We start from the raw sequence: 27,166 nt of genomic DNA on the forward strand, positions 1-27,166 counted from the left end.
CAAAAAAAAAAAAAAACACAAAGCATTCTTATAACAGTCATATATACCTTTAAAAAGAGTAGGAGTTTTACAGTCATTAAAACTGGGATAAAGAAGCAGTGTTTCAAAAAATCGTATTAGGCATGATTATCAAAATTCAGTGTGCAGAAGAATAATTTGGAGAATGTAGAGTGGAGGATCACTGGTATAAGCAGCTGCTGGATCTGTTATAAGATAAATAAGGCCTGAGAATCTAATGTATAACATGGTGACTATAATTGACAACACTATTGTATAACTGAAATTTGCTAATAGAGCAAATGTTCTTAAATGTTCTCACACACAAAAAAGGGTGAATATACAAGGTAATAGATGTGTTAGTAAACTGGATAGGGGAAATGCTGTCACAATGTATATACACCATGATGTACACTTTAAATATCTTACAATTTTATATGTCAAATATACCTCAATAAAGCTTTTTTTTTTTTTTTTAACATCCACACCTGTCGTATATGGAAGTTCCCAGGCTAGGGGTCAAATCAGAGCTGTGGCTACAGGCCTATGCCAAAGCCACAGCAACAATGGATCTGAGTACAACTATGACCTATGCCATGGCTTGTGTCAAAACCAGATCCTTGGAGTTCCCATCGTGTCGCAGTGGTTAACGAATCCAACTAGGAACCATGAGGTTGCAGGTTCAATCCCGGGACTTGCTCAGTGGGTTAAGGATCCGGCATTGCCGTGAGCTGTGGTGTAGGTTGCAGACTCAGCTCGGATCCCGCGTTGCTGTGGCTGTGGCGTAGGCCAATGGCTATGGCTCTGATTAGACCCCGAGCCTGGGAACCTCCATATGCCATGGGAGTGGCCCAAGAAATGGCAAAAAGACATTAAAAAAAAAAAAAAAAAAAAAAACAGATCCTTAACCTACTGAACAAGTCCAGGGATTGAACCCACATCCTCATGGACACTGTTAATTCTTAAACCACTCAGCCACAAAGCTGAAACTTTAAAGAAATCTCCTACAACACTTATAAAAATTCATACTGGTAGGCTTCACCTCAGATTTAATGATTACAAATTCTTGGGTTGCAGTCTAAGAACCTTCAGTTTTAACAGGCACCTCAGTTAATACTAATTCAAGTAAAATGTGGACCCTTGAGAAATACTGATTCAGAATTATTTATAAATTTGATAATCTCTTTATCAGAAACTATGCCTCCAGGTGTTCTTTTCTTCTTTTTTTCTTTCTTTTTTTTTTTTTTTTTTTGGTCTTTTTGTCTCTTTAGGGACGTACATGTGGCATATGGAGGTTCCCAGGCTAGGGGTCAACTCCAACCTGTAGCCCCTAGCCTACACCAGAGCCACAGCAACGCACGATCCGAGCAGTGTCTGCGACCTACACCACAGCTCATGCTGGATCCTTAGCCCACTGAGCAATACCAGGAATTGAATCTGCATCCTCATGGATACTAGTCGAGTTCATTAACCACTGAGCCACAACAGGAACTCCTCCAGGTGTTCTTTTCATTTCTTTGACCATACCAAGTATTTTTAGAATAAATGAATAAATACGTGTTGAACACCAACCCTGCTGGGGCCTCCTCAAATAATACAAAGGCCCCTCCATGTCCCCTATCTCTTGTTTGTACAAAAGCTGAGGTATCCCAGGCCCCCCTGTGTCACAGAAAAGCAGGCTCAAGCAGTTAGTGACTGGGACAATAAAGTCACGGAATCCTTCAGTGTCTGATGCACATTCGAGTTGCTTTACAGATACTATAACTGCCGCCAGAGAGAAAAGGCTACCTGCATGATGACCAGTCTGAATCCACAACATAAGCTACTTCATCTTGAGTAATACTAAATCCATGGCTAGCACAATTCCAAAAATTGGCCTTAAGAGATGGGATTAACACTACTGTTCATAATAATGTGTAATTTACAGGTATCAAAATAATTGTAGCTTTCTCTGCCCATATATATAAGTGGGCAACTAAAATTGTCAGCAAAGAGATGCTATAGGCCCATGTCAACATTTTCCACTCTAATTAATATGGTACTCTATGTCAGGACAAGAAGTTATAGAAGACAGACCTTCATCCATAATCCCATAGAAACGGAATGATGTCTTACAATGAGGATTTGTAAGCGGTTCTTTGCAGGAAGCAGCTCTCTGGCGGGGGGCCCTTTTGTCCTGTCACTTTAGCAAAACTAAATATTAACTAACCTCCAGTTCAAGCACAACTTTCAGATCTTTTGACTACAAAATGCCTCACCTAACCTATTGATTCTTCTCTTTAATCTGAGAAGCAGGAATGAAGAATAAGTAAGATGATGACTAGATATTTTCCTCAGCTTCCCCTTCAGTAATCTCATGAACAGACTCTGAAGGAGATAGGATCTAAAGAAAGATCGCAAGGACTCAATAACCCTGAATACAGTGGGAGATTGCAAAAAAATCTGACCTCCTACATCAATGATTAACTGAGATTACTTCCGCTTTTTCTCTCTAAAGACTTCCATGGTCAAGCACAATCTTGAGAGTTGGTTCTGGGACATGAATCTGCCTTCTCTCCAAATGCCAGCCTCTTGCATAAAGCAACATTCCATTCCTACTAGTACTTTTCTCTCTGGTACTGGCTTTTGAGCAGCAAGCAGCCAAACCTCAGTTCGGTAACACTACGATAATTTCTGTAGTACTCCGACTCATTCAGTATATATTTTTTTCTTTCCAGGGCTGCACCTACAGCATATATATATATAAGTTCCCAGGCTAGGGCTGAATCAGAGCTGCACTTGCCAGCCTATACCACAGCCATGGAAATACCAGATCTAAGCCATGTCTGCTCAGATAGCTTGTGGCAACAGCTCCCTAACCCACTGGGCAAGGCCAGGGATCAAACCCACATCCTCATGGGTATTAGTTGTGTTCTTAACCCACAAGGGGAACTCCCTGAATAATTTCTTTTAATTATAAGATAAATTAGTACCCAGAATATAATGTATAATATGATGACTATATTTAACACTGCATATATGAAAGCTTTTAAGAAAGTAGATTCTAAGAGTTCTTATCACAATGAAAAAATTTTTTTCTTTCTCTTTTTTAGCATTTATATGAGATGATGCATATTGACCATATTGAATATGGCAATTATTTTATGAATATATAAGTCAAATCATTATGCTGTACACCTTAAAGTGTTATAGCATGTCAATTATATCTCAATAAAACAAGAATGAAAAACAAATCATTCCTTTTATCTCACAAATTGTGTTGCGCATAAGGAAAAGTTACCCATACAACATTTAATTATTATGAAATCAAAAAGAATAAAATACCTAGAAATAAACCTACCTAAGGAGGTAAAATGTATACTCTGAAAACTAAAAGGTGATGGATGATGAAAGAAACTGAAGATCACACAGATGGAAAGATATACCATATTACTGGATTGGAAGAATTAATATTATTAAAATGACCATACTACCAAAAGAAGTCTACAGATTCAATGCAATGCCTACCAAATTATCAATGGGACTTTTCATAGAACTAGAACAAAGAATCTAAAAATTTGTATGAAAACACAAAAGACCCCAAACAGTCAAAAAAGTATTGAGAAAGAAGAATGGACCTGGAGGAATCACATTCCCTGACTTCAGACTATACTACAAAGCTACAGTCTTCATTACAGTATGGTACTATAACAAAAACAAACACATATCAAAGAAATAGAATAGAGGCCAGAAATAAACCCATTCACTTATGGTCAATTTATCTACAACCAAGAAGCCAAGACTATACAATGGAGAAAAGACAGTCTCTTTTTATAAGTGGTGCTGGGAAAACTAGACAGCTACATAAAAAAAATAAAATTGGAACATTCTCTAACACCATATACAAAAATAAACTCAAAATGGATTAAAGATCTAACATAAGACTGGAAACCATAAAACTCCTAGAGGAAAACTCAGGTGGAGCACTCTCTGCCATAAAATTGTACCAATATTTTTTTTTATCTGTCTCCTAAGGCAAAGGAAATCAAAACAAAAATGAACAAATGAGACCTAATTAAACTTAAAAGCTTCTGCACAATTAAGGAAACCATGGACAAACTGAAAAGACAAAGCTACTGAAAGAGAGCAAATATTTGCAAATGATATGACTTATAAGTTGTTAATATCCGACATATACAAATAGCTCATATAACTCAACATCTAAAAGACAAACAACCTGATTTAAAAACGAGCAGAAAAATGGAATAGACATTTTTCCAGAGAAGAAATGCAGATGGCCAACAGGGACATGAAAAGATGCTCAAATCTTTTCATCAGTCATCAGGGAAGTGCAAATAAAAACCACAATGAGGAGTTCCCACTGGAAACAAATCTGACTAGGAACCATGAGGTTTCGGGTTCAATCCCTGGCCTTGCTCAGTGGGTTAATGATCCAGCATTGCCATGAGATGTAGTGTAGGTCACAGACATGGCTAGGATCTGGCGTTGCTGTGGCTCTGGCGTAGGCCGGCAGCAACAGCTCTGATTAGACCCCTAGCTTGGGAACCTCCATATGCCATGGGTGCTGCCCTCAAAAGACCAAAAAAAAAAAAAAATGCAATGAGCTATCACCTCCTACCTGTCAGACTGGCTATCATCAAAAAGAACACAAATGACAAATGTCAGCCAGGATGTGCAGAAAAGCAAACCCTTGTACACTCTTGTTGAGAATGTAAATTGGTTTAGCCACTGTAGAAAACAGTATGGAGGTTTCTCAAAAAACTAAAAACAGAACTACCATATGGCTCAGTAATTCCACTCCTGGGTATGTATCTGAAAGAAACCAAAACACTAATTTGGAAAGATACATGGACCCCAATGTTCATAGCAGCATTATTTACAATTGCCAAGATATTGCACCCTAAGTGTCCATCAACACATGAACGGATAAAAAAGATGCAGTATACACACACACACACACACACACACACAATGGAGCATTCCTCGGCCATAAAAAATAAGGATATAACGTCATCTGCAGGAACATGGATGGTTTTAGAGGGCATTATGCTAAGTGAAACAAGTCAGATAGAGAAAGACAAATACTACATGATATCACTTATATGTGGAATATAAAACCACACCAAACTAGTGAATATAACAATGAAGCAGGGAGTTCCCGTCGTGGCACAGTGGTTAACGAATCCGACTAGGAACCATGAGGTTGCGGGTTCGGTCCCTGCCCTTGCTCAGTGGGTTAAGGATCCGGCATTGCCGTGAGCTGTGGTGTAGGTTGCAGACGCGGCTCGGATCCCGCATTGCTGTGGCTCTGGCATAGGCCGGTGGCTACAGCTCCGATTCAACCCCTAGCCTGGGAACCTCCATATGCCACGGGAGCGGCCCAAGAAATAGCAACAACAACCACAACAACAACAAAAAGACAAAAAGACAAAAAGACAAAAAAAAAAAAAAAAAAAAACAATGAAGCAGACTCACGGATACAGAGAACAAACTGGTAGTAATCACTGGGGAGAAGGAAGTGCTGAGGGGCATAAAAAGGGTTAAGTGAAAAAAAATTATTATGGAATTATGTAAATCATGTGTTTGAAACTTTTGAATATTGTAAAGTACTATAGAATTTAAAGAAGCTTTCATTCAATTTAAAAGAAAAACCACCAAAAAAGTATGAGCAAACACAGAAAATACAAATAAATTATATAAAACTCCAACTGTTCATATTTATGTATATGGATTTGCATAAGAAAATTACCTGACAGAACTATAGATGTCCAGTGGGGTTTGATCCTTTTCTTTGGCTATTCTCATCATATCTAACACTGCCATCCCAAGACATTCTTCCTGAGTTTCATGAGTCACAGGTATCTTTACCCATCCATACAAAAAATCATGTCGCCACTAAAGTAAAAAAAAATAAATTATAAGAAAATATCTCATAATTTTCATCACATTATAATCCACTATTGTATTTTAACCTATAACATAATTTCCAGATATGCATTTAAAAAGATCAAGGCGTTCCCGTCATGGTTCAGCAGAAATGAAACTGACTAGGATCCATGAAGACAGGCAGGTTCAATCCCTGGCCTTGCTCACTGGCTTAAGAATCTGGTGTTGCCATGAGCTGTTGATATGGGTCTCAGATGTGACTTGGATCTGGTGTTGCTGTGGCTGTGGTGTAGGCCAGCAGCCACGGCTCTGATTCGACCCCTAGCCTGGGAACCTCCATATACTATGGGTGTGGCCCTGAAAAGGCAAATAAAAAGAAAGAGCTACATATAACTAATGGCTAGCTAGATTACTTTTAATAGCATGCATTTGTTCTAAATACTATATAGGTCCAGAGAATAATTAATTCTGTTTATGATGATATTCTGTAGAATTCATGCCCAAATGACATTAAGTGTATAAAAAAAATTGAGAGCAGTCTAAGAACATAAGCAACCAAATACCTATAAAAGTTACAAATGAGAGTCCCAAATGCCAAAACACGTATTTTAAACTAGCCTTCCTAAACATCATGGTATGTATCAATAAAAATTTCATTTAATTAAAACTGCAGAAAAGTAGTTTTTCATCTGGATAGCTGAAAATATCTGAATGAAATTTCATCTGCATTCAGCCAGAAAAAATAAGAAAAGAGTTAAAGTCACAAAATTAGAAATGAACCAAAGAAAGAACATGGAGTAAATATCCACTTTTTTGCTGAATTTATATGAACTAATTAAAAGCTGCTCACATGACAATAGTTTCTTTCTTTCTTGAGTAGCCATATTTGATGATATAAACACAATCTTCAGTAGAGAGTAAATTTAAAAGGCCCGTCTCACATCTGGCTTTTATTTGCTTACCTTTTCCAAATCTATTTTTCTACAATACTATCTTACATACTTTAAAGACAATTTAATGGCTGAGCTAGTTTTTCAGTTATTTAAAAATATCAACATATTCTTATACTCTGGTGATGTTACTGATCAAATTTGCCTTATTTACTCTAGCATGCATAAAGTCTAATCTGCTATCAATACAATCTGAGAATAAATTAACTACTACCTTATTGATTTTCTGGGCATGTATTTAGAGGAGAAACATTAAGAAACAGGTAATTACATGTGGTAGTGTCTAGATACAATTAAGATTCTATTGTGAAATTGTTTTGCCATCCTAGATAAGAAAATCCCTCCCAGGAAGACAAAATTAGAAGACACCCTAATTTTTCTAGATCAAAAGTATGAGATGTCAAAGTATTAATATTAGGGTGAAGTAGTTAGGAAAAATTGCCTTATTAATGGGACTTAACTAGCATGCCACCAAAATAACCCAGATCTGCAGAATAAATGAAATACTATCGAAGCAGCACGAAGTCATAACTTCATAGTACACTATTCTCAGAAGCCCATCTTTTTTTTTTTTTTTTTTTCCTTTTTTTTTTCTTTTTGCCTTTTCTAGGGCTGCTCTTGTGGCATATGGAGGTTCCCAGGCTCGGGGTCTAATCAGAGCCATAGCCATTGGCCTACGCCACAGCCACAGCAACGCAGGATCCGAGCCGCATCTGCAACCTACACCACAGCTCACGGCAACGCCGGATCCTCGACCCACTGAGCAAGGCCAGGGATCGAACCCTCAACCTCATGGTTCCTAGTCGGATTCATTAACCACTGCGCCATGACGGGAACTCCAAGAAGCCCATCTCTTTTATTAATGACTTTTGAAACAAAAGAAGATGTTTAAAAGTTGGTTGGTAGCCAAATGCTTTTTGATAAGAGTGCCAAGACCACTCAATAGAGAAACGACAGCCTGCAAAAAATGGTGCTGGAAAAACTGGATATCCACATGCAAAACAATGAAGTTGGACCTTTACCTTAAACCATATAAAAATAGCCCACAACAGATCAAACACCTAAACATAAGAGGTAAAACCATAAAATACTTATAAGAAAATAAAGGGGGAAATCTTCATGATTTTAGATTTGGCAATGATTTCTTGGATTTGACATTAAAAGCATAGATAACATTGGAGTTCCTGTCGTGACTCAGTCGGTTAAGAACCTGTCTAGTATCATGAGGATGCAAGTTCAATCCCTGGCCTTGCTCAGTGGGTTAAAGGATCTAGCGCTGAAGTGTAGGTCACAGACACAACTTGGATCTGGCATGACTGTGGTCTAGGCTGGCAGCTGCAGCTCCGATTTCATCCCTAGCCCAGTAACTTCCATATGCCACAGGCGCAGCCCTAAAATAAATAAATAAAAGCATAGATGACAAAATAAAAAATAGATAAATTGCACTATATTTTCTTTGGGAAAATTTCTATTCTAGCCCTTTGCCCATGTTTTAATCAGGTTGTTTTTTGGTTGTCTAGTTCTGTATATTCTCTGTATTCTAGTTATAAACCCCTAATCAGATAGAGGGTTTACAAGTATTTTCTCCCATTCCTTGAGTCGCCTTTTCAATATTGATTGTGTCCTGTGATGCCCAAACATTTTAAATTTTGATAAACAAATGGCTAATAGCTTATGAAAAGTGCTCAACATCACTAGTTATTAAGGAAATGCAAATCGAAACCACAGTGAGATACCAGTTCACACCTACCAGAATAGCCATTACAAAAAAAAAAAAAAGTAAGAGTGTTGGTAAGGAGGCAGAACGCTTGTGTGCTGCTAGTAATAATACAAAATGGTGCAGCTGTTATGAAAAAGAGTATGGAAGTTCCTTAAAAAATTAAAAATAGAATTACCATATGATCTAGTAATCCCACCTCTGGATATACATCCATAAGAACTGAATAAAGGGTCTCAGAAAGATATTTGTACACTCATGTTCATTGCAGCATTATTCACAAGAGCCAGAAGAATCCAACTATCCAACAACAGATGAGCAGATAAACAAAACATAGTATACACAATTTTACCTTAAAAAGGAACAAAATTCTGACACACACTATGACCTAGATGAATCTTGAAGACATTATGGTAAGAAAAATAAGCCAATTGCAAAAGAGTAAATACTGTAAAATTCCTCTTTTTTCAGGTATCTGGAACAAGCAAATTCAGAGAGATAGAAAGTAGAAAGGCGACTGCCAGGGGTCAGGAGGAGAGGGAAATGAGGAGCTTTTTTTTTTTTTTTTAAAATGAGTATAAAGTTTCTTTTAGGAAGATGAAAAATGTTCTGGAGATGGATGGTGGTAATAGTTGCTAAACAATATGAATGTACTTAATACTACTGATTTGTCCACTTAAAAATGGTTAAAATAGTAAGCCTTAGTAAGCATATTTCAGGCGGCCCCACACAAAAACTGGTTGCCCTCATACTGCAAAAGAGAAATGTTTTTCAGTTTGTTACTCAAACTGAACTAGGCCTACTAGACATCTTAGAAATGTGACCTATGAGCATCTGTGAGATTATTTCCCATGATATTAGCAAATGTGACTTAGAATTCCTTGATCTGACACCTTGGGGAAATAAAAAGCATTTCCTTATCCAAAAGCACTAATTTATTTTTCTTTCTTTAGTTTCTACTCAGTCTTATAGCACATTAAAAATAAAAGGTATTTAATGAAACATTTAATTAAAAATAAAAGGTATTTAATGAAACATTTAATTGAAACACTGCAATTACTGTTTAAATCAAGGTAATTAATAAGAAAGCATTATAAAATGTTCAAAAATAACACAGTATTTTAACAATATTAATAAACAAATAACTGGACTTTAATAAAAAAAATAAACAAATAGCTGGAACACAGATCTCAAAGTATCAACATCCATCTACCCACCTATGAGGGGATACACAAACTATTACAGCTCACTTTTTATGCAATTACTTTCTTTACATTTCACTACCCACTAATTAAGTCTGAAGTTGTTTAAGAATTTTTTAAAAAAAAAACTTCTTTAAAAAATTTTACTGTCCTTCCTATATTCCAGCCACTTACATCCACATTCACAACTTTTGTGAAATCCTTAAAATGATCTAAAGCACTAAAATAAAAAAAAAATCAAAAGGACAAATTCTAGGCATTTTCATAAAGTAGATCCTATTCATAAACTATAGGATTAAAAATAAGCGATAAGACTCAATTTTGTTACCTCTTTGCACCTGCTATGCAGACAGAACATCCATTTTCCCATATACAAATATTTTTCTGATTAACCACATAGCAAGCTATCATTTAACACATGCACAAGATAATATAATCATACCTGAGCAAAAAGGTAAGACATGACAAAGTCATCAAGAAGAGGAGCTTCAGCACCTCGAGATATTCCATGCCGATAGGTTCTGTTGCTGCCATTACAGTACCAGTAAGGAAAGTAAAATCTACAAGACAATTAACATACTCAGTCAACCTCCAAAAGGTCCCAGAATAAAATACTGTTATATATAACCACTTCCAGCATACTAAAAGGTATTATCCCATAATCAGAAAACATGGAGTTCCCGTCATGACACAGCAGAAATGAATCCGACTAGGAACCATGAGGTTTCAGGTTCAATCCCTGGCCTCACTCAGTGGGTTAAGGATCTGGTGTTGCCATGAGCTGTGGTGTAGGTTGCAGATGTGGCTCAGATCTGGCATTGTTGTGGCTGTAGCCCGCAGGTGTAGCTCATATTAGACCCCTAGCCTGGGAACCTCCATGTGCTGGGGATGTGGCACTAAAAGGAAAAAAAAAAAAACCCACAATTAACAGTGTTAAATACAAATTGAGGATAAAAGGAAACCATAATCTTAATAAAGGCAGAAAATAAAAGAAACATTAAGTGTAAAACCCATATTCTGCCTTCTTTGATGCCCAGAACACAGAAGCATTCTCAGGAAACAGAGAATGTAGAAATAAAACCTTAACAAAAAAATTTAAATGGAGGAGTTCCCATCGTGGTGCAGTGGTTAACGAATCCGTCCAGGAACCGTGAAGTTGCAGGTTCGATCCCTGGCCTTGCTCAGTGGGTTAAGGATCCAGCTTTGCCATTAGCTGTGATGTAGGTAGGTCACAGATGCAGCTGGGATCTGGCATTACTGTGGCTCTGGCATAGGCCAGCAGCAACAGCTCCAATTAGACCCCTAGCCTGGGAACCTCCGTATGCTGTAAGTGCAGCACTAAAGAGACAAAAGACAAAAAAAAAAAAAAAAATGAAATTCTAAGAACATCAGTAGGGGAACCTGAAAATGCTAATATGCTACAAAAACAAATTATTTTTAAGAAAGATACCATACAACATCACTCATATATGTGGAATCTTAAATATGGCACATATGAACCTATCTACAAAACAGAGAAAGACTAAGGGACATAAGAACAGACTTGTGGTTATGGTTGGGGAAATGGAATTGCCTGGGAGTTTAGGATTAGAAGATGCAACCGGGGAGTTCCCATCGTGGCGCAGTGGTTAACGAATCTGACTAGGAACCATGAGGTTGCAGGTTCGATCCCTGCCCTTGCTCAGTGGGTTAACGATCCGGCGTTGCCCTGAGCTGTGGTGTAGGTCACAGACGCGGCTCAGATCCTGCATTGCTGTGGCTCTGGTGTAGGCTGGCAGCTACAGCTCCGATTTGACCCCTAGCCTGGGAACCTCCATATGCCGCAGGAGTGGCCCAAGAAATGGCAAAAAAAAAAACCAGACCAAAAAAAAAAAAAAAAAAAAGAAGATGCAACCAATTACATTTAGACTGGATAAGCAATGAGGTCCTACTGTAAAGCACAGGGAACTATGTCCAATCTCTTGCAATAGACCATAATGGAAGATAGTGTAAGAAAGTAATGTATACATATGTTATGACTAGGTTATTTTGCTGTGCAGCAGAAAATGGCACAACATTTTAAATAACTGTGCTTTAATTTTTTAATATAAAAAATAAAAAATTTTAAAATTAAATAAATGATTCTTACTTTAAGCAGTGGAGGTTAAAAACTTGTCTTTTAAAGAAACAAAAAAAATTTCTGTATTGCTTTTTATTTACAGCTTTATTGATATATATAATTCACATAAAGTTCAACTATTTAAAGTATACAATTCAATGTTCTCAGTATATTCATAGCATTGTACAAACATCACCACGGCCTAATTTTAAAACGTTTGCATCTCCTAGAAAAGAATCTCCATACATATTAGCAGTCACACCTGAATCACCCTTATCAACTCCCCAGTCCAGAGTTATCACTATAAATCTATTTTTGGCATTTTATATAAGTGGAATCATATCATATATGGCTTTTCTACCTTCTTTCACTTAGTATGTTTTCAAGGATCATCCACATTTATAATATGTATCAGTACTTCATTTCTTTTCACTGCTCAGTTAAATTTCCATTGTATGGATATATCATTTTGCTTAATCATTCATCATTTCATGGTCATTTGGTTTATGTCCATCTTTTTGCTAATGTAAATAACAGTGCCTTGAATAGTCATGTACATATTTTTTCTGTGGATGTATTTTTTCATATCTCTAGCATATATACCTTAGGGTGGCAATGCTGAATCATATAATACTGAGTTTATCTTTTTAAGGAGTAGACAATCTATCTTCCAAAGCAGCTGCACTATTTTACCTTTTTTTTTTTTTTTGTCTTTTGTCTTTTGTCTTCTTAGGGCTGCACTTACAGCATATGGAGGTTCCCAGGCTAGGGGTCTAATCAGAGCTGTTGCCACTGGCCTACACTAGAGCCACAGCAATGCCAGATCCAAGCCGCATCTGCAACCTATACCACAGCTCAGGGCAATGCCGGATCCTTAACCCACTGAGCAAGGCTAGGGATCAAACCTGAAACCTCATGGTTCCTAGTGGGATTCGTTTCCGCTGTGCCATGACGGGAACTCCTATTTTACATTTTTAACAACAATATATGAGTGTCCCACTATATCACATCCTTGCCAATACTTGGGTGGAGAGTTTACCAAAGTTACTCCATGGAACTGCTGACATGGTATCTATTTTGCTTGGCCAACAGGCTTAGTGACCTGAAACTGACATTAGCCCCCTCAAGCAAGTGCATGCCCTAGATAGCAGCTTGCAGAGTCACAAGCAAACTTTAAGTTTCTGATACAACTTCCCCAACAGCCCTTGTGATCAAATCCTGCCTGCCTCCCACTGCCTAGCCCTATGCATCCCTTCTATAAGACCCCCATGTGGCTTACCTAAATCCAGCTCTTTCGTTTGAATTGACCAATCGGCCTTAGTGCACAAACCCCAAAGCATTCTATCCATGAACCCAAATAAAGGCAAGTGCTCCAAGTCCTGCCTCTCTGTCTTCACTGTGCCCTGACCTCCCCATGTGACTCCCTGAGGCATCCTAGGTACTTCCTCTGAAACCTGTGAGTAGTAAACTTTTCTACTTCATTTTTTCCTATGATCTTTTGTTGAACTGTGGCTCACCACCTGGCACCCTGTGCTCTACTTAATAAGTGTTTAACTTGACATATTAATAACATCTGTTATTGTCCATCTTTTTTATGCTTGCTATTCTTGTGAGTAAAATATCTCATTGTGGTTTTGACTTACATTTTCTTTTTTTTCTTCAGATCTAAGCCATTATTTTATTCTCTTTTCCTAAGTCCTTTAATTTATCACAGTCTGACTACATGACAAGCTAATTGTCAAGACTTGAAATGTTGAACTGACATTGCTCAATTACATAGTCAATGCTTACCAGACTGGGAGAACTATGTGAAGAAACTCAGTCCTGCTAAACATAGCATCATTTTACTCATTTTTACTTACAGTTTTATACCAGGTCTTTCTTTTTTTTTAACCAAACAGTAAAGTAAAAATAAAATTAAAACATAGTACAAAAAGGTTAGGGTTTGTTGCCTTGCACTAGCAAAATAATCATACTTTATTGGAATGATGCCTATTTGATACACTGTGTTATTCTTCTTCAAGTACTCAAAGTTATTACAAAGAAGGATGGTATTTTAAGGGAATAAAGATGTCATTGCTTGTGTTGGAGTGCAGAGTTCATTGGTATTTTGTTAATTGGTAGAACAACGGTTTTCTTACCACAGACCTTCATTGCTGGCAAGAATGTCACAGAAGTTCTTTCACCTAATGTGTGGCTAGAATGTTGAGTTGCTTAAAAAATCAAGTCTATGGTCCAGAGTTGACTTACCGTTACCATGCCTGAGGTCCATCGTAATTTAGTGGTCCATGAAAATGTTTTAATTTTAATTATTTCCAAAAAATGAATAGAATAATAATGAATATATAATAACAAACTCAGCCAGGGTTAGACTTTCTCTATACCAATGCAGGCATAAAATACAATTTTTAATACCTTTTTTTATGAAGGAAGGGGCCAAAGTGCCCCAGAGTCCAAAAAAATCATGATGTGCCCCTACCTGGGTCACAGTCAGGCACATTCTATGAATGAGACAGATTCAGTCATTTGAATCCTTTTTTTCAAAAAGACGTAATCATTTCTTTTTCAGAAATTACTACATTCTCTGTAAATGAGTTCACAGACCTGTCTGCTCATTAGAGAGGCATATGGTTCTGTCTCCAAAGAAAGAAATGCTGTAGGTTAGGTTAGATAACTGTGGTTATTCATGTTTTCTTAGAGTGAAATAAATTTCCCTCCTGGAGAGATGCACTGATGTTCTGTTTGCTTTGTAATGTGATATGGAAAATAAGGGAAGGGAGAGCAAGACTAGCCTAGGATGACTTGGTTCCATTTGGGACAAGTATTTTTGCCTGAGGGGTGTGTGTTCCATGAGAACAGTGGCGACCTCGCCTCCTCGCTGCTGTGGATGTCTAGAATTTTAGCTCTTAGTTCTTCTGTAGCTGCTGATCTGTATTACTGAGTATGTGACATTTTCAGTTGCCGTGACCAATCTGGTTTTGTTTCTGAAGACATGGTCTAGTGTTGGACAAAGTCTGTTAGCCTCCAGCTGCAGTGACCCTCTATGTGGTGCCCAGAATGTCTTCTGAAAGTCACCTCTTGATGTAGCCTCCTCTGTCTTCAGGGGAAGGATGTCTTTTTGAAAGTTTCCGGTCCATTTGCTTGAAGATTGTTCAGCCTTTAGTTGTGAATTTTGTTGTTTTTAGGAGAGAAGTTGAGCTCCAGTCCTTCTATTCCACCATCTTAATCCCATCTTGACTTACATTTTTCTAATGAATAATGATGTTGAGTGTATTTTCACATGCTTACTGATCATTTGGATATTTTGTTTAGAGAAATAGCTATTCAAATACTTTGCCCTTATTTTAATTGGGTTACTTGTCACTGTATTGTTGAGCTGTAAAAGTTCTTTATATATTCTGGATATAAGACCTTTGTCAGATATATTATTTGCAAACATTTTCTTCCATTCCTTGGGTTGTCTTTTCACATTTTTGTATCTTTTTTTAACTCAATGAATTTTATTAATTTATAGTTGTACAATGATCATCACAACCCAATTATATAGCATTTCCATCCCAAACCCCCAGCCCATCTACCCCACCCCTCAACCTGTTTCCTTTGGTTTTCAAAGTCTGTGAGTCAGTATCTGTTCTGCAAAGAAGTTCACTGTATTCTTTTTTTAACATTCCACATGTGAGTGATAGCATATGATATTGGTGTCTCCCTGTCTGACTAACTTCACTTAGCACGATAATTTCTAGGTCCATCCATGTTGCTGCAAATGCCACTATTTCTTTCCTTTTAATGGATGAGTATATTCCACTGTGTATATGTACCACATTTTTTTTATCCACTCCTCTGTTGATGGACATTTAGGTTGTTTCCATGACTTGGCTACTGTATATAGTGCTGCAATGAACATTGGAGTACTTGTATCTTTTCAAGTCATGGTTTTCTCTGGATAGATGCCCAAGAGTGAGATTGCTGGATCAAATGGTAATTCTGTTTTTAGTTTTCTGAGGAATCTCCATATGGTATTCCACAGTGATAGCAATTTACATTCCTACCAACAGTGTAATAGGGTTCCCTTTTCTCCACACCCTCTCCAGCATTTGTCTGTAGATTTTTTGATGATGGCCATTCCGGCCAGTGTAAGGTGGTACCTCATACTAGTTTTGATTTGCATTTCTCCAATAATTAGTGACACTGAACATCTTTTCATGTTTTTTGGGCATATGTATGTCTTATTTGGAGACTGTCAGTATCTTTTAATGCAGAACAAATACTTTGAAGAATTTCAAATAATCTATTTTTCTTTTGTTGCTTGTGCTCTGGTACCATATTTAAAAAATTATTGCCTAATCTAAGTACACAAAAATTTATTCCTATGTTTTCTCCTAAGGGTTTTATAGTTTTAGCTCTTAGATTAGGTTTCTGACTCATTTTAAGTTGTTTTTTGTAACTGGTGTGAGTTAGTGATCTAACTTCATTACTTTACATGTGGATATCCAGGTTTTCCAGCACAATTTGTTGAAACGACTGTTCTTTTCATCATGAATTGTCTCGGCACCCTTGTCAAAAATCTGTTACCCTAACACTAGAGGTTGTTCTCGGACTCTCAATTTTATTCCATGAATCTCTATATCTAACCGTACACCACCACCACAGTCTTCATTACTACGGTTGTGGACTAAGTTTTAAAATTAGGAAGCATGCATCTTCTTTGTTCTTTTTCAAGATTGTTTTAGCTATTCCTAGTCCCTTTGATTTTTATATGAATTTCATAATTAACTTACCAATTTCTACAACAAAAATAGCTAGAGTTTCAGTAGAGATTGCACAGAACATACATATTATGGGAATACTGCCATCTTAATAGTAAATCTTCCAACATACACATGAGCTATCTTTTCATTTATTCAAGTGTTTCTTTAATTTCTTTGAATATTTTATATTTCTCAGTAAGGAAGTTTTACACTTCTTTTGTTAGGGTTATACCTAAGTATCTCTTTATGCTATTGTATATGGAACTGTTTCCTTAATTTCACATTTGTATTGCAATTGTTAGCATATAGAAATGCAACTGTGTTTGTATTTCTAAACTGCAAGCAGGCTGAGCTCATTGATTAGTTCTAGTAGTTTATTAATTCCTTAGGATTTTTTTATATACTAGATCATATCACTTGTGATTAGTTTTTAGGTGCCTTTTATTTCTTACCCTTGCCTAATTTCCCTGGCTAGAATCTATGGTATACTGTTAAATAGAAGTAGTAAGAGCAGATATACTTGTCTTATTCATGATCATTGGAACAAAGCATTCATTTCACTATCAAGTATAAGGTTAGCTCTGGGTTTTTCAGAGACACTTTTATCAGACTGAGCCTATCATGCTGAATAATTTGATCATGATAGGATGCTAGATTTTGTCAAATATTTTTCCGTGTCGACAAAGATGATCATATGGTTTTGGTCCTTTACTAATATGGTATATTATACTGATATATTTTGAGGATGTGAAAGCAACCTTGCATTTCCTGAGATAAATCCCACCTGGTCATGATACTTAATCTTTTTTATACACTGTTAGATTTGGTTTGCTAGTATTTTGTTGAGGACTTTTACAACCATGTTTATAAGAGATATTGGTCCATGGCTTTCTTTTCTTTTAGACGGATCAGACTAATACTGAAGTCATAGACTGAGTTGAGAAGTGTTTCCTCCTTTTCACTTTTTATGAATAACTGGAATCAATACTTACTTACAAGTTTAACAGAATTTCCAGTAAAGCCACTTGGGCCAGAGCTTTCCTTTATGGAAAATTTTTTAAATTACTAATTCCATTCCATTTCTTTACTTGCTATAGGTGTATTCACACATTCTATTTCTTCTTATTCTATAGTTGGTGTCTTCCTAAGCATTTGTCCATTTTATCTTGATTATATAATTTGTTGGTATAGAGTTGTTCTTTATAACACTTTTTATTTCTATAAGGACATGGGAATGTTACCTCTTTTACTACTCATTTTAACAATTTAAGCTCCTCTTTTTTTTTTTTATCTTGGTAGTTTAGCTAAAGGATTACTGATATTCTTGATCTTTTCAAAGAACAAACTTTTGGTTTCTTGATTTTTGCTTCTGTTTTTCTATTCTCCATTCTATTTATATCTACTCTGATCTTTATTATTCTCTTCTCTCAGTGTGCTTTGAGTTTAATTTACTCTTCTTTTCCTGCTCTATAAAATAGAATGTTATTGATCTGAGAAATTTTTTTTCTTTTTTAATATATGCGTTTATGGCTATGAATTCCCTTCAAGCATTAGCTACATACCATGAGTTTTGATATGGTGTGTTTTTGTTTTCAGTCATATCAAAGTACTTTCTATTTTCCCTTATGATTTTTTTTGACCTATTAGTTATTTAGAAGTGTGTTGTTAATTGCCACATATTTGTGAATTTTTCACTTATCCTTCTGTTAATGATTTATAATTTTTTTTTTTTTTTATTGGCTGTGCCCGTGGCATGCAGAAGCTCCCAGGCCAGGGAATGAACCCATGCCACCCAGTGACAACACACACAATTCTTAACCTTCTGTGCCACATCAGAACTCCTTTCTGTTAATGATTTCTAGTTTAATTATACAGTGGTCAAAGAATATACTTTGTATAACTTCAGTTATTTTAAATTTATGGACAATTATTTTGTGAGCTAACATATGATCTTTCCTGGAGAATATTCCATATGCACTTGAAAAGAATGTGTACAATGCTGTTGTTGAGTGTTCTATATATGTATATCTAGCTGTTTTATAGTGTTGTTCCAGTCTTCTATTTCCCTGCTGATCTTCTAATTGTTCTATCCATTATTCAAAGTGAGGTGCTAAAGTCTCCAACTATTATTGTTGAATTGTCTGTTTTCCCCTTTAAATGTTACTGTTGCTTCATGCATTTTGGAGCTCTGTTAATCCAATTTATAACAATTATAAACAAATGTTATTATGTTTCCTTGCTAGATTAACTTTTTGATCATTATAAAAAGTGCTTCCTCTGTCTTTAGTAAAAATATAGATCTTAAAAGGCAAATTTGTCTGATTTTTTTTTTTTTTTTTTTGTCTTTTTGCCATTTCTAGGTCCACTTCTGTGGCATACGGAGGTTCCCAGGCTAGGGGTCTAATCAGGGCTGTAGCCACTGGCCTACGCCAGAGCCACAGCAACACGGGATCCGAGCCGCGTCTGCGACCTACACCACAGCTCACAGCAACGCCAGATCTTTAACCCACTGAGCAAGGCCAGGGATCAAACCCGCAATCTCATGGTTCCTAGTTGTATTCGTTAACCACTGAGCCATGATGGGAACTCCTGTCTGATATTAATATATCTGCTCTAGTTCTCTTTCGGTTAGCGAATGCCTAGTCTATCTTTTTCAATCCTTTACTTTCAAGTTAATAGTGTTTTTGAATGTAAAGTGTGCCTCTTATCGATGCACACTTATGATTTTTTTACAATCTAGTATGCCTTTCTCTGCCTTTTGAGTGTTTAATTCATTTACATTTACGGCAACTACTGTTAAAGTAGCATTTATTATATCTGTCATTTTGCTACTTGTATTATATAAGGCTTTTTTTGTCTTTTTATGTTTTTTGTTCATATAGTCTTCCTTACTGCTACAGATATTTTCTATTAAGTTTCTCATTGTATCAAAACTATATATACATATTTCTTTTTCTTTTTGAGCCACACCTGTGGCAGATGGAAATTCCGGGGACAGGAATCAAATCCAAGCTGAAGTGGTGACCTATGCTAAAGCTCCAACAGATCCTTAACCAACTGCATTGGGCTGGGGACCGAACCTCCACAGAGACAAGCCAGAGCATTAACCCACTGTGCCAAAGTGGGAACTCCCAAAACTATATATTTTTGAGTTATTTTCATAGGAGTTTCTAAGAAGATTACAACTGACAACAATCTAGTTATTAATATCAACTTAATTTTCATAGAATTAAAAAACTCTATTCCATTCCCTTTATTCTATGTCATACAAATTACATCTTTATAGATTATAAGCTCTTCAATGCAGTTTTATAATTGTTACTCTTTTATGCTGTTTTTGAAATAACCCATATATATGTAATAAAGGAAATACCTAACAACCTCTAAACATAAGGCAGCTGGAATTTTTTAAAAATAACATAAAATATCCTTTTAGGTAGTTTCCAGTTAAACTATCCTTGGAACTTTTGATCATAGGTAGCTATGGAAATATGATCCCTTAGTTTAAAAACAAAAGGAATTCAGAGTTCTCCTGTGGCTCAACGCCTTAAGGATCTGGTTTGTCACTGCAACTGCTTTTAGCCGCTTGCTCTGACATGGGTTAGATACCTGGTCTGGGAATTTTCACATGCCGTGGGTGTGGACAAAACAAAAATTAGAGGAATTCCTGAATTTGATGAGGGAAAGGTTTTTTAATTAAATCAGTAGATATTTATTGTTGATAAAGATTTTTGTTTTTTCGTTTGTTTTTTGCCTTTTTTAAGGGCTGCACCTGAGGCATACGGAAGTTTCCAGGCTAGGGGTTGAATCAGAGCTACAGCTGCTGGCCTATACCACAGTCACAATGTGGAATCTAAGCCTGTCTGCAACTTATACCACAGCTCATGGCAATGCCAGATCCCTGACCCACTGAGCAAAGCCAGGAATTGAACCCGCATTCTCATGGGTACTAGTCAGATTTGTTAACACTGCGCCACAACAGGAACTCCCTAAAGTATTAATTCAGGCACCATAAAATTTTTATGTTAGTAAATCTGCCTTGCACTTAAAAAATATTTCTACATTACTATGGAACTACTTAATATACTTCAAAACATTTCAGTGAGAAAAGCAGACAATATATGATTTTATTCATAAATAGTGCAAAAGCATCAGTGACAGCTATTTAAAAATTCAATTCTTTTAAGAGAACTTTCAGGTCTTGGCTTAAAAGTTGTGCATATTGGCCTCTATAGCACTGCAAGTAAACACATGAAAATTTTCCCATTTCCATGTACAGGTATTCGGCCATAACACCACTTACAAATTATCATGGACAAAGTAACTTTTGCAATAATTTTCACTTGGACAGCCACAATTAAAAGAATATTAAAACAAGCAAGAAGTAGGCTATGTAGAATATGCCCTAGATGTCAGGCTGTCATATTTAATGTTATTAAATTTAATTTTTTTATTTTCACTAAAGGGACATATTTTGTATATGTGGGTGGACAAATGAAAACTGAAGTGTGTGTTCTTTGACCACAACACATGACGGTGTTTGCCTCATCTAAAAGAAGCAATACATTTCCTCATACTCTCTCTCTCCACATATTGTTTTCCATATTACTAATGAAAATGCTGATAAGCACCAACCCCAAAAGTGTGTCTTCAAGGGAAAGTTGTAAAGTCAAAAAAAGTGGTTCATTATATATATTTTAAAAAGTCAAATTTCAGCAACACTAATGCTAAAAATGACATCAATTAAATTTCTTAGCATCCAGGAATTACAGTATTTCCATGAGTTTTCTCTCATGTGCAGATTTATTTTCCTTAAGAAGTAAAATGAAGTTTGAACAGTCTGTGGTGTGGTGACATCAGCAACTGCCAGTTCTTGCCCATGAACGAGTCCCAATTCTTTCAATGTCTTGGAGAGATTTGGCCTTGTGCACTCTTCAATGGAGGTTACTGTCTGTCAGTAAAGTGTTTTATTTTTTTTTCCCTCTAATATGGCTGTTACGGCTACAGATTTCATCTGCAGAGAAGCACTACTGGTTAAACAATCCAAAATCACCTGCAGTTTAGCTGATGGAGAGAACTGAATGTTGTGCAGAAGCTGGCTAAGAGCTGGGAAGTTTTCCTTTCTCTCTGCTTCAGATGCGAATGTGTATACTCCATCTATATCACTGAATACCAAGTAACTATTAAGGGGAATATATGCACTTGTGGCTATTTTAAAAACCTCAGTGGCACATACAGCTGCAATGACTGCATTTATAGAAGCTACTACAAGAATTGTTCATTTTACCACCTCTTAAGTGAATCTCTACGTAACACCTCTAATATTATATTGCGATGCTCTCTCTAGGGATTTTTGGAAAATCCACTGAATATGATCAATATTATCTCCACTTAATGTTGCCCCTTCTCCAAAAAGCTGCTCCTTAGGCCACTGCAATATCCTTACATACTCAATACAGAGCTCTGGTAGCCTGGGCAAAAATACAATACACATGGGAAAATTAACCTGTGATGGGTACAGTGCCAGTGTACATTCAATACAAGCAGTCATTCCAGGCAGAATTACTCAGGCACTTCCTTTAAAACTTTCTGTCCTCCTGTGTAAAAAAGGGACAATGGAACTTGGCTCTAATACACCATCTTCATAATTTAGAAGCGATACCAGCATGCCATTTATCCATCTTCTGGCCATAACAGAGTCCAGTCCACATACAATTATATGAAATTGCAGATAGAAAGTGTCATTAAAATTTTGAATCTTGTTGAAATGTGGAACTACACTGCAATTAGGAACTCTGTCATTTAGAAATTATGCAGCAACTTCAGCTTAGGTCTTCTAGTATCTTTAGGCCTAAATAAAAATTGCCTATTTAGACTGGAAACATCTATAGCGTCCACGTCCATAACATGAATCTCTCTAAAACCAGACAATGCCAGATTTTTCTGGAGCTCACATCCTAAGCTGCCAGCTCCAATGACTAGAACTTTACATATATCTAACAAAAACTGGAAAGATTCAGTGCTTGGTTTGAAATCAGAGTGTATGAAGGGTCCAGATCACTCAAGGAACTTCTTTACATGGTTCCAGTGACCTTCCCAGTCTCCAGTGGCCCCACACCCACCATCAACTGCCATTTTCTCATCCAGAAGCTCCTCTATTCTCCTTTTCTTCTCCAGTTTCTCGTCATCTGCCATATCGTGCGCCTCTTCCCAGGTGCCCCGAGGGAAACATTTTTTTAATTATTGAGAGGAAGTGAGCAAATTATGGCCCACTGGCCCAATCTGGTCCACTGCCAGTTTTTAAAGTTTTACCAAAACACAATCACATGCATTCATTTAGTTATTGTCTATGGCTGCTATCACACTATAACAGAGTTGAATATAGCAAAAACAGTATGTTCTGAAATACCTAAAATATTGACTATCTAGCTTCTTACAGAAAAACATAACCACTCTACAGATATTTTAAAAAAGACATATTGCTAATTGCAGAAAGTATAGTAATTATAGAAAGTGATAAAGTATTTTTAGTAAGATATTTATATTTTGTCAATCACATGTAGCACATCAGAATGCTTCTTCAAAATGCAGAATTTCGGAGTTCCCAATGTGACTCAGTGGTTAACGAACTGGACTAGCATCCGTGAGGACGTGGGTTCGATCCCTAGCCTCACTCAGTGGGTTAAGGATCCAGTGTTGCTGTGAGCTGTGGTGTAGGTCGCAGACGCAGCTCAGATCCCGCGTTGCTGTGGCTCTGGCGTAGGCCAGAAGCTACAGCTCTGATTGGACCCCTAGCCTGGGAACCTCCATATGCCGTGGGTGCAGCCCTAAAAAGACAAAAAAAGGAGAATTTTAGAAGTTTCCATTGTGGCTCACTGAGTTAAGGACCTGGCAGTGTCCATAAGAATGTGGGTTCAATCCATAGCCTAGCTCAGTGGGTTAAGGATCTGGTGTTGCCACAAGCTGGACATAAGGTCCAGCACTGCTCTGGCTGAGGGGCTGTGGCCAGCAGCAGCTGCAGCTCTGATTCAACCCCCAGCCTAGGAACTTCCATATGCCACAAGTGCAACCATTAAAAAAAAAAAAAAAAAAATGTAGAATTTTATGAAGTCTTTAAACCTTCATAAAGTTTTACATAACTTAGAACAGGTTTGATCCTAGGCATTTTATGTTTTGTTGTTATTTTAAATGATCCCTTTCTGTTTGTTTGTTTGTGGAAATAATTAACTTTTTAACATATTGATCACATTGACCTAGCCTCCTGCCGAATGGTTATTAATGATGTCTGTAGATTTGTTCATATTTTCTATGCTAAAAATCTTATCTCCAAATAATGATTTTTCATTCTATGTTGTCAATTATTAAACATTTTAATTATTTTTCCCCATGTCCTACTGTACAGGTTAGGAACTCCATTACAATCTCATATACAAGCAGTGATGGTGGCTATCTGTAATTTTTATCTTGTTCCTGACTTTAAAGAGAATGCATGTAGCATTTTACCATTTAAGAATATTATTTGCCACATGTTTTTGCAGTAACCCCTTATATGAGTAAGGGTGTCTCTCTTAAGTCTTAGTTTATTGAGACTTCCTTTTCTTTTCAAAACCATGAATGAGTTGAAGATTTTTTTTACCATGCAACACTGACTCTATACATAGAATGGATCTATTTCATGAGTAAGAATCACATCAAACTTATTTCTTTGTTTAATCCTTTTTTTTTTTCTTTTTCTACTTCAAAAAGTACCTCTGGACTTCTCCAAATTGGTATTACATATTACTAACAATTATTAAATAAATTTATAATTTGAGGTTGTAAATAAACACTGTCAAAATCTTATCCTTCCTTCACTTGAACTTCATAAATTCATTTAAAAGGAGAGATGCAAGATTACATTACTACTACACAAAATAAAATTAAAAAAAAATTCCTGGAAAACTATCAATATTCTAAACAGTTAGGATTTTGCTAGTAAAAGCCATTCGTATCCTTTTAAAATTTCAATTATAGTGATAAGTGGTAAACTAGCATCCCACCAGAACAGCTATATTCTCAGAGTATTTTAGTTAAAAAACATGTATGAACACTTCCTCTAGTGGAGAAACAGAGTCTTAAATGAAGAAGATTAAGTGCTAATTGGTTCTAGTCTCTGACATTAAGGACCTTAAGATTAAAAAATATGGTTGAAGAGTGTCTGTGTGCTCAGCAAGGTAAGTATCTGGAGTCGTCACTGCTGTAGTGCAGGTTCTATCCTTGGCCCAGGAACTTTCACATACCATGGGTGCAGCCGGAAAAAAAGTGTATGGTTGATAATTTCTCCCATTTTGCCTTTCACCATTAAGTTAGTCATTTTACTGGAGAAAGTACCTGATTCTGTAGAGTACATTGTGCCTGGTAGATTCATCTACATGGAAGACATGGTTGGGTGGATACCAGATCCTTTCTGTTTCATTCATTAAAGCAAACATACTATGATACACAGGTGTGATTCCTAGGAAAGAAGCAGAAAAAGGAATTATTAGATACATTAATATAACATCTATAATGCATAATGGAGCTGAAGTTAACAACTGTTAAAATCAGCCCAAAATGCAGTAGCAGTCAAATCTTTTGGTTCAATAATACAACTGAATTCTTAAATATCTTTTTTCCCCATGTATTATAAATTTTTATTTCTGGGGTTCTTTCAAGCAGATTATTTTTAAAAATTATCTAGTTTTTCAGTTGTCCTCTAAATCAAGGCTGATCCAAAGCTGTGTATGTTTTAAATGATAATGAGGGTAGAAAATAACTAAAATATTTAGAAGTTATTGAAGAGAACACTTAAACAGTTTAATTTAAAGAACACTGAAACAGTTCTGTTTTTAAATGTCAAGTTTTATACAACACACTAGCATTATATCCTCTACCCTATTTAAACTTACAGTGAAAAATTTTAATTATCAATTTAAATTCAAGGGTTAAGTGATTTTTTAAAAGATATTTTAGGAGGTACATTAACAAAAGGCTGAAGGACACTAAACTTTCTAAAAACATAGAACACCTAAGCCACATAATTAAACAATGCATATTATTTCCAAGGACATAGAGAATATTCATATATACACACTTTTAGTCTCCAAAAATGCCAGAGAATAATCATACATACCATGTTTTCTCACTACACTTTGATTAAATCAGAAATGAATACTTAGGAAAAAACTTTTTAAATCTTATATGTTTGTAAACAGAAGCCTCACATAGAAAGTATTTTTATTCTTGTTATAATATTCATTCTTTTCAGCTGTAGGCAAAATGATACCAACCCGACACAGTAATAACAAAGATTTAAAATTTTTATTTAAGAAGTTCCCACAGTGGCGCAGTGGAAACGAATCTGACTAGGAGCTATGGGGTTGCAGGTTCGATCCCTGGCCTTGCTCAGCGGGTCAGGGATCCGGCATTGCTGTGAGCTGTGATGTAGGTTGCAGATGCAGCTCAGATCCGGCATTGCTGTGGCTATAGCATAGGCTGGTGGCTGCAGCTCCGATTAGACCCCCATCCTGGGAACCTCCATATGTCTTTTTAGGTGTGGCCCTAAAAAGACAAAATAAATAAATAAATAAAATAAAATTTTTATTTAAGTTATTAATACAACTTTCTATTCATAGATAGTAATGTAATAATATGACAATTTCAATTAGTTACATATAAAAACATAATTCAGTAACAACTTCTAAACTGTATAGTTGAATTCTTACAAATACTTCTAAATATCTCACAGGTCATAGAAGTAATAATAACAGAACTTAAAAAGCACTTATACTGAGTGATGACCAATACCATGTATTAAATTATGGCATATAACTAAAATAAGACACAAAAGGGAAAACTGTGGATATAACCTGCTTATGTTAGAAAAAAAACAGAAAATGATACTGAGTTATCTAACTCAGTACAACAGGGAAAAAAAAAAAAAAAAAAAACCAGAATAATCCCAAAGACAGATGAAAGGACTTGACAGAAGTTAGGAGAGAAAAAAATTCAATAGAGAGACTAAGAAAAGAGCTGTTTATTTGTAATTACTAATATAATAAATAAGATTTTTGTCAAGTCTGATTAAAAAAGAAGGCACAGATAAACATTAAGAATTTTTTGGAGTTCCCGTCGTGGCGCAGTGGTTAACGAATCCAACTAGGAACCATGAGGTTGCGGGTTTGGTCCCTGTCCTTGCTCAGTGGGTTAACGATCCGGCATTGCCGTGAGCGTGGTGTAGGTTGCAGACGCGGCTCGGATCCCGCATTGCTGTGGCTCTGGCGTAGGCTGGTGGCTGCAGCTCCGATTCGACCCCTAGCCTGGGAACCTCCATATGCCGCGGGAGCGGCCCAAGAAACAGCAAAAAGACAAAAAAAAGAATTTTTTAACTACAGTTAGAAGTTATGAAAACAAGAGTGCTAGAATAAATTTATGCCGATAAATTTGAAAATATAGATAAATGGACACCTGTTGAAAATATATGTCACTCTAAAAAATGATTCAAAAATTGAAAAATTTCTAAAGAAACAATTTAGCCAATTAAAAAATCG

At 36.3% G+C, this 27,166-nt stretch overlaps 1 protein-coding gene and 1 pseudogene across 5 annotated transcripts in view; both read right to left on the bottom strand.

The window, feature by feature from the left end:
* Nucleotides 1-27,166, bottom strand: part of JAK2 (Janus kinase 2) — a 152,567-nt gene that overhangs the window by 58,785 nt on the left and 66,616 nt on the right. For all 5 annotated transcript variants that reach the window (XM_021082799.1, XM_021082802.1, XM_021082809.1 and 2 more), the window contains 3 exon segments: nucleotides 24,969-25,092; nucleotides 10,195-10,312; nucleotides 5,747-5,892 (listed from right to left, as the gene is read on the bottom strand). In XM_021082799.1, coding sequence (XP_020938458.1) covers nucleotides 5,747-5,892; nucleotides 10,195-10,312; nucleotides 24,969-25,092 — 388 coding nt within the window.
* LOC110255579 lies at nucleotides 20,473-23,317 on the bottom strand (annotated as a pseudogene).

Source organism: Sus scrofa, chromosome 1 (assembly GCF_000003025.6).
Source record: "Sus scrofa isolate TJ Tabasco breed Duroc chromosome 1, Sscrofa11.1, whole genome shotgun sequence".
NCBI lineage: Eukaryota > Metazoa > Chordata > Mammalia > Artiodactyla > Suidae > Sus > Sus scrofa.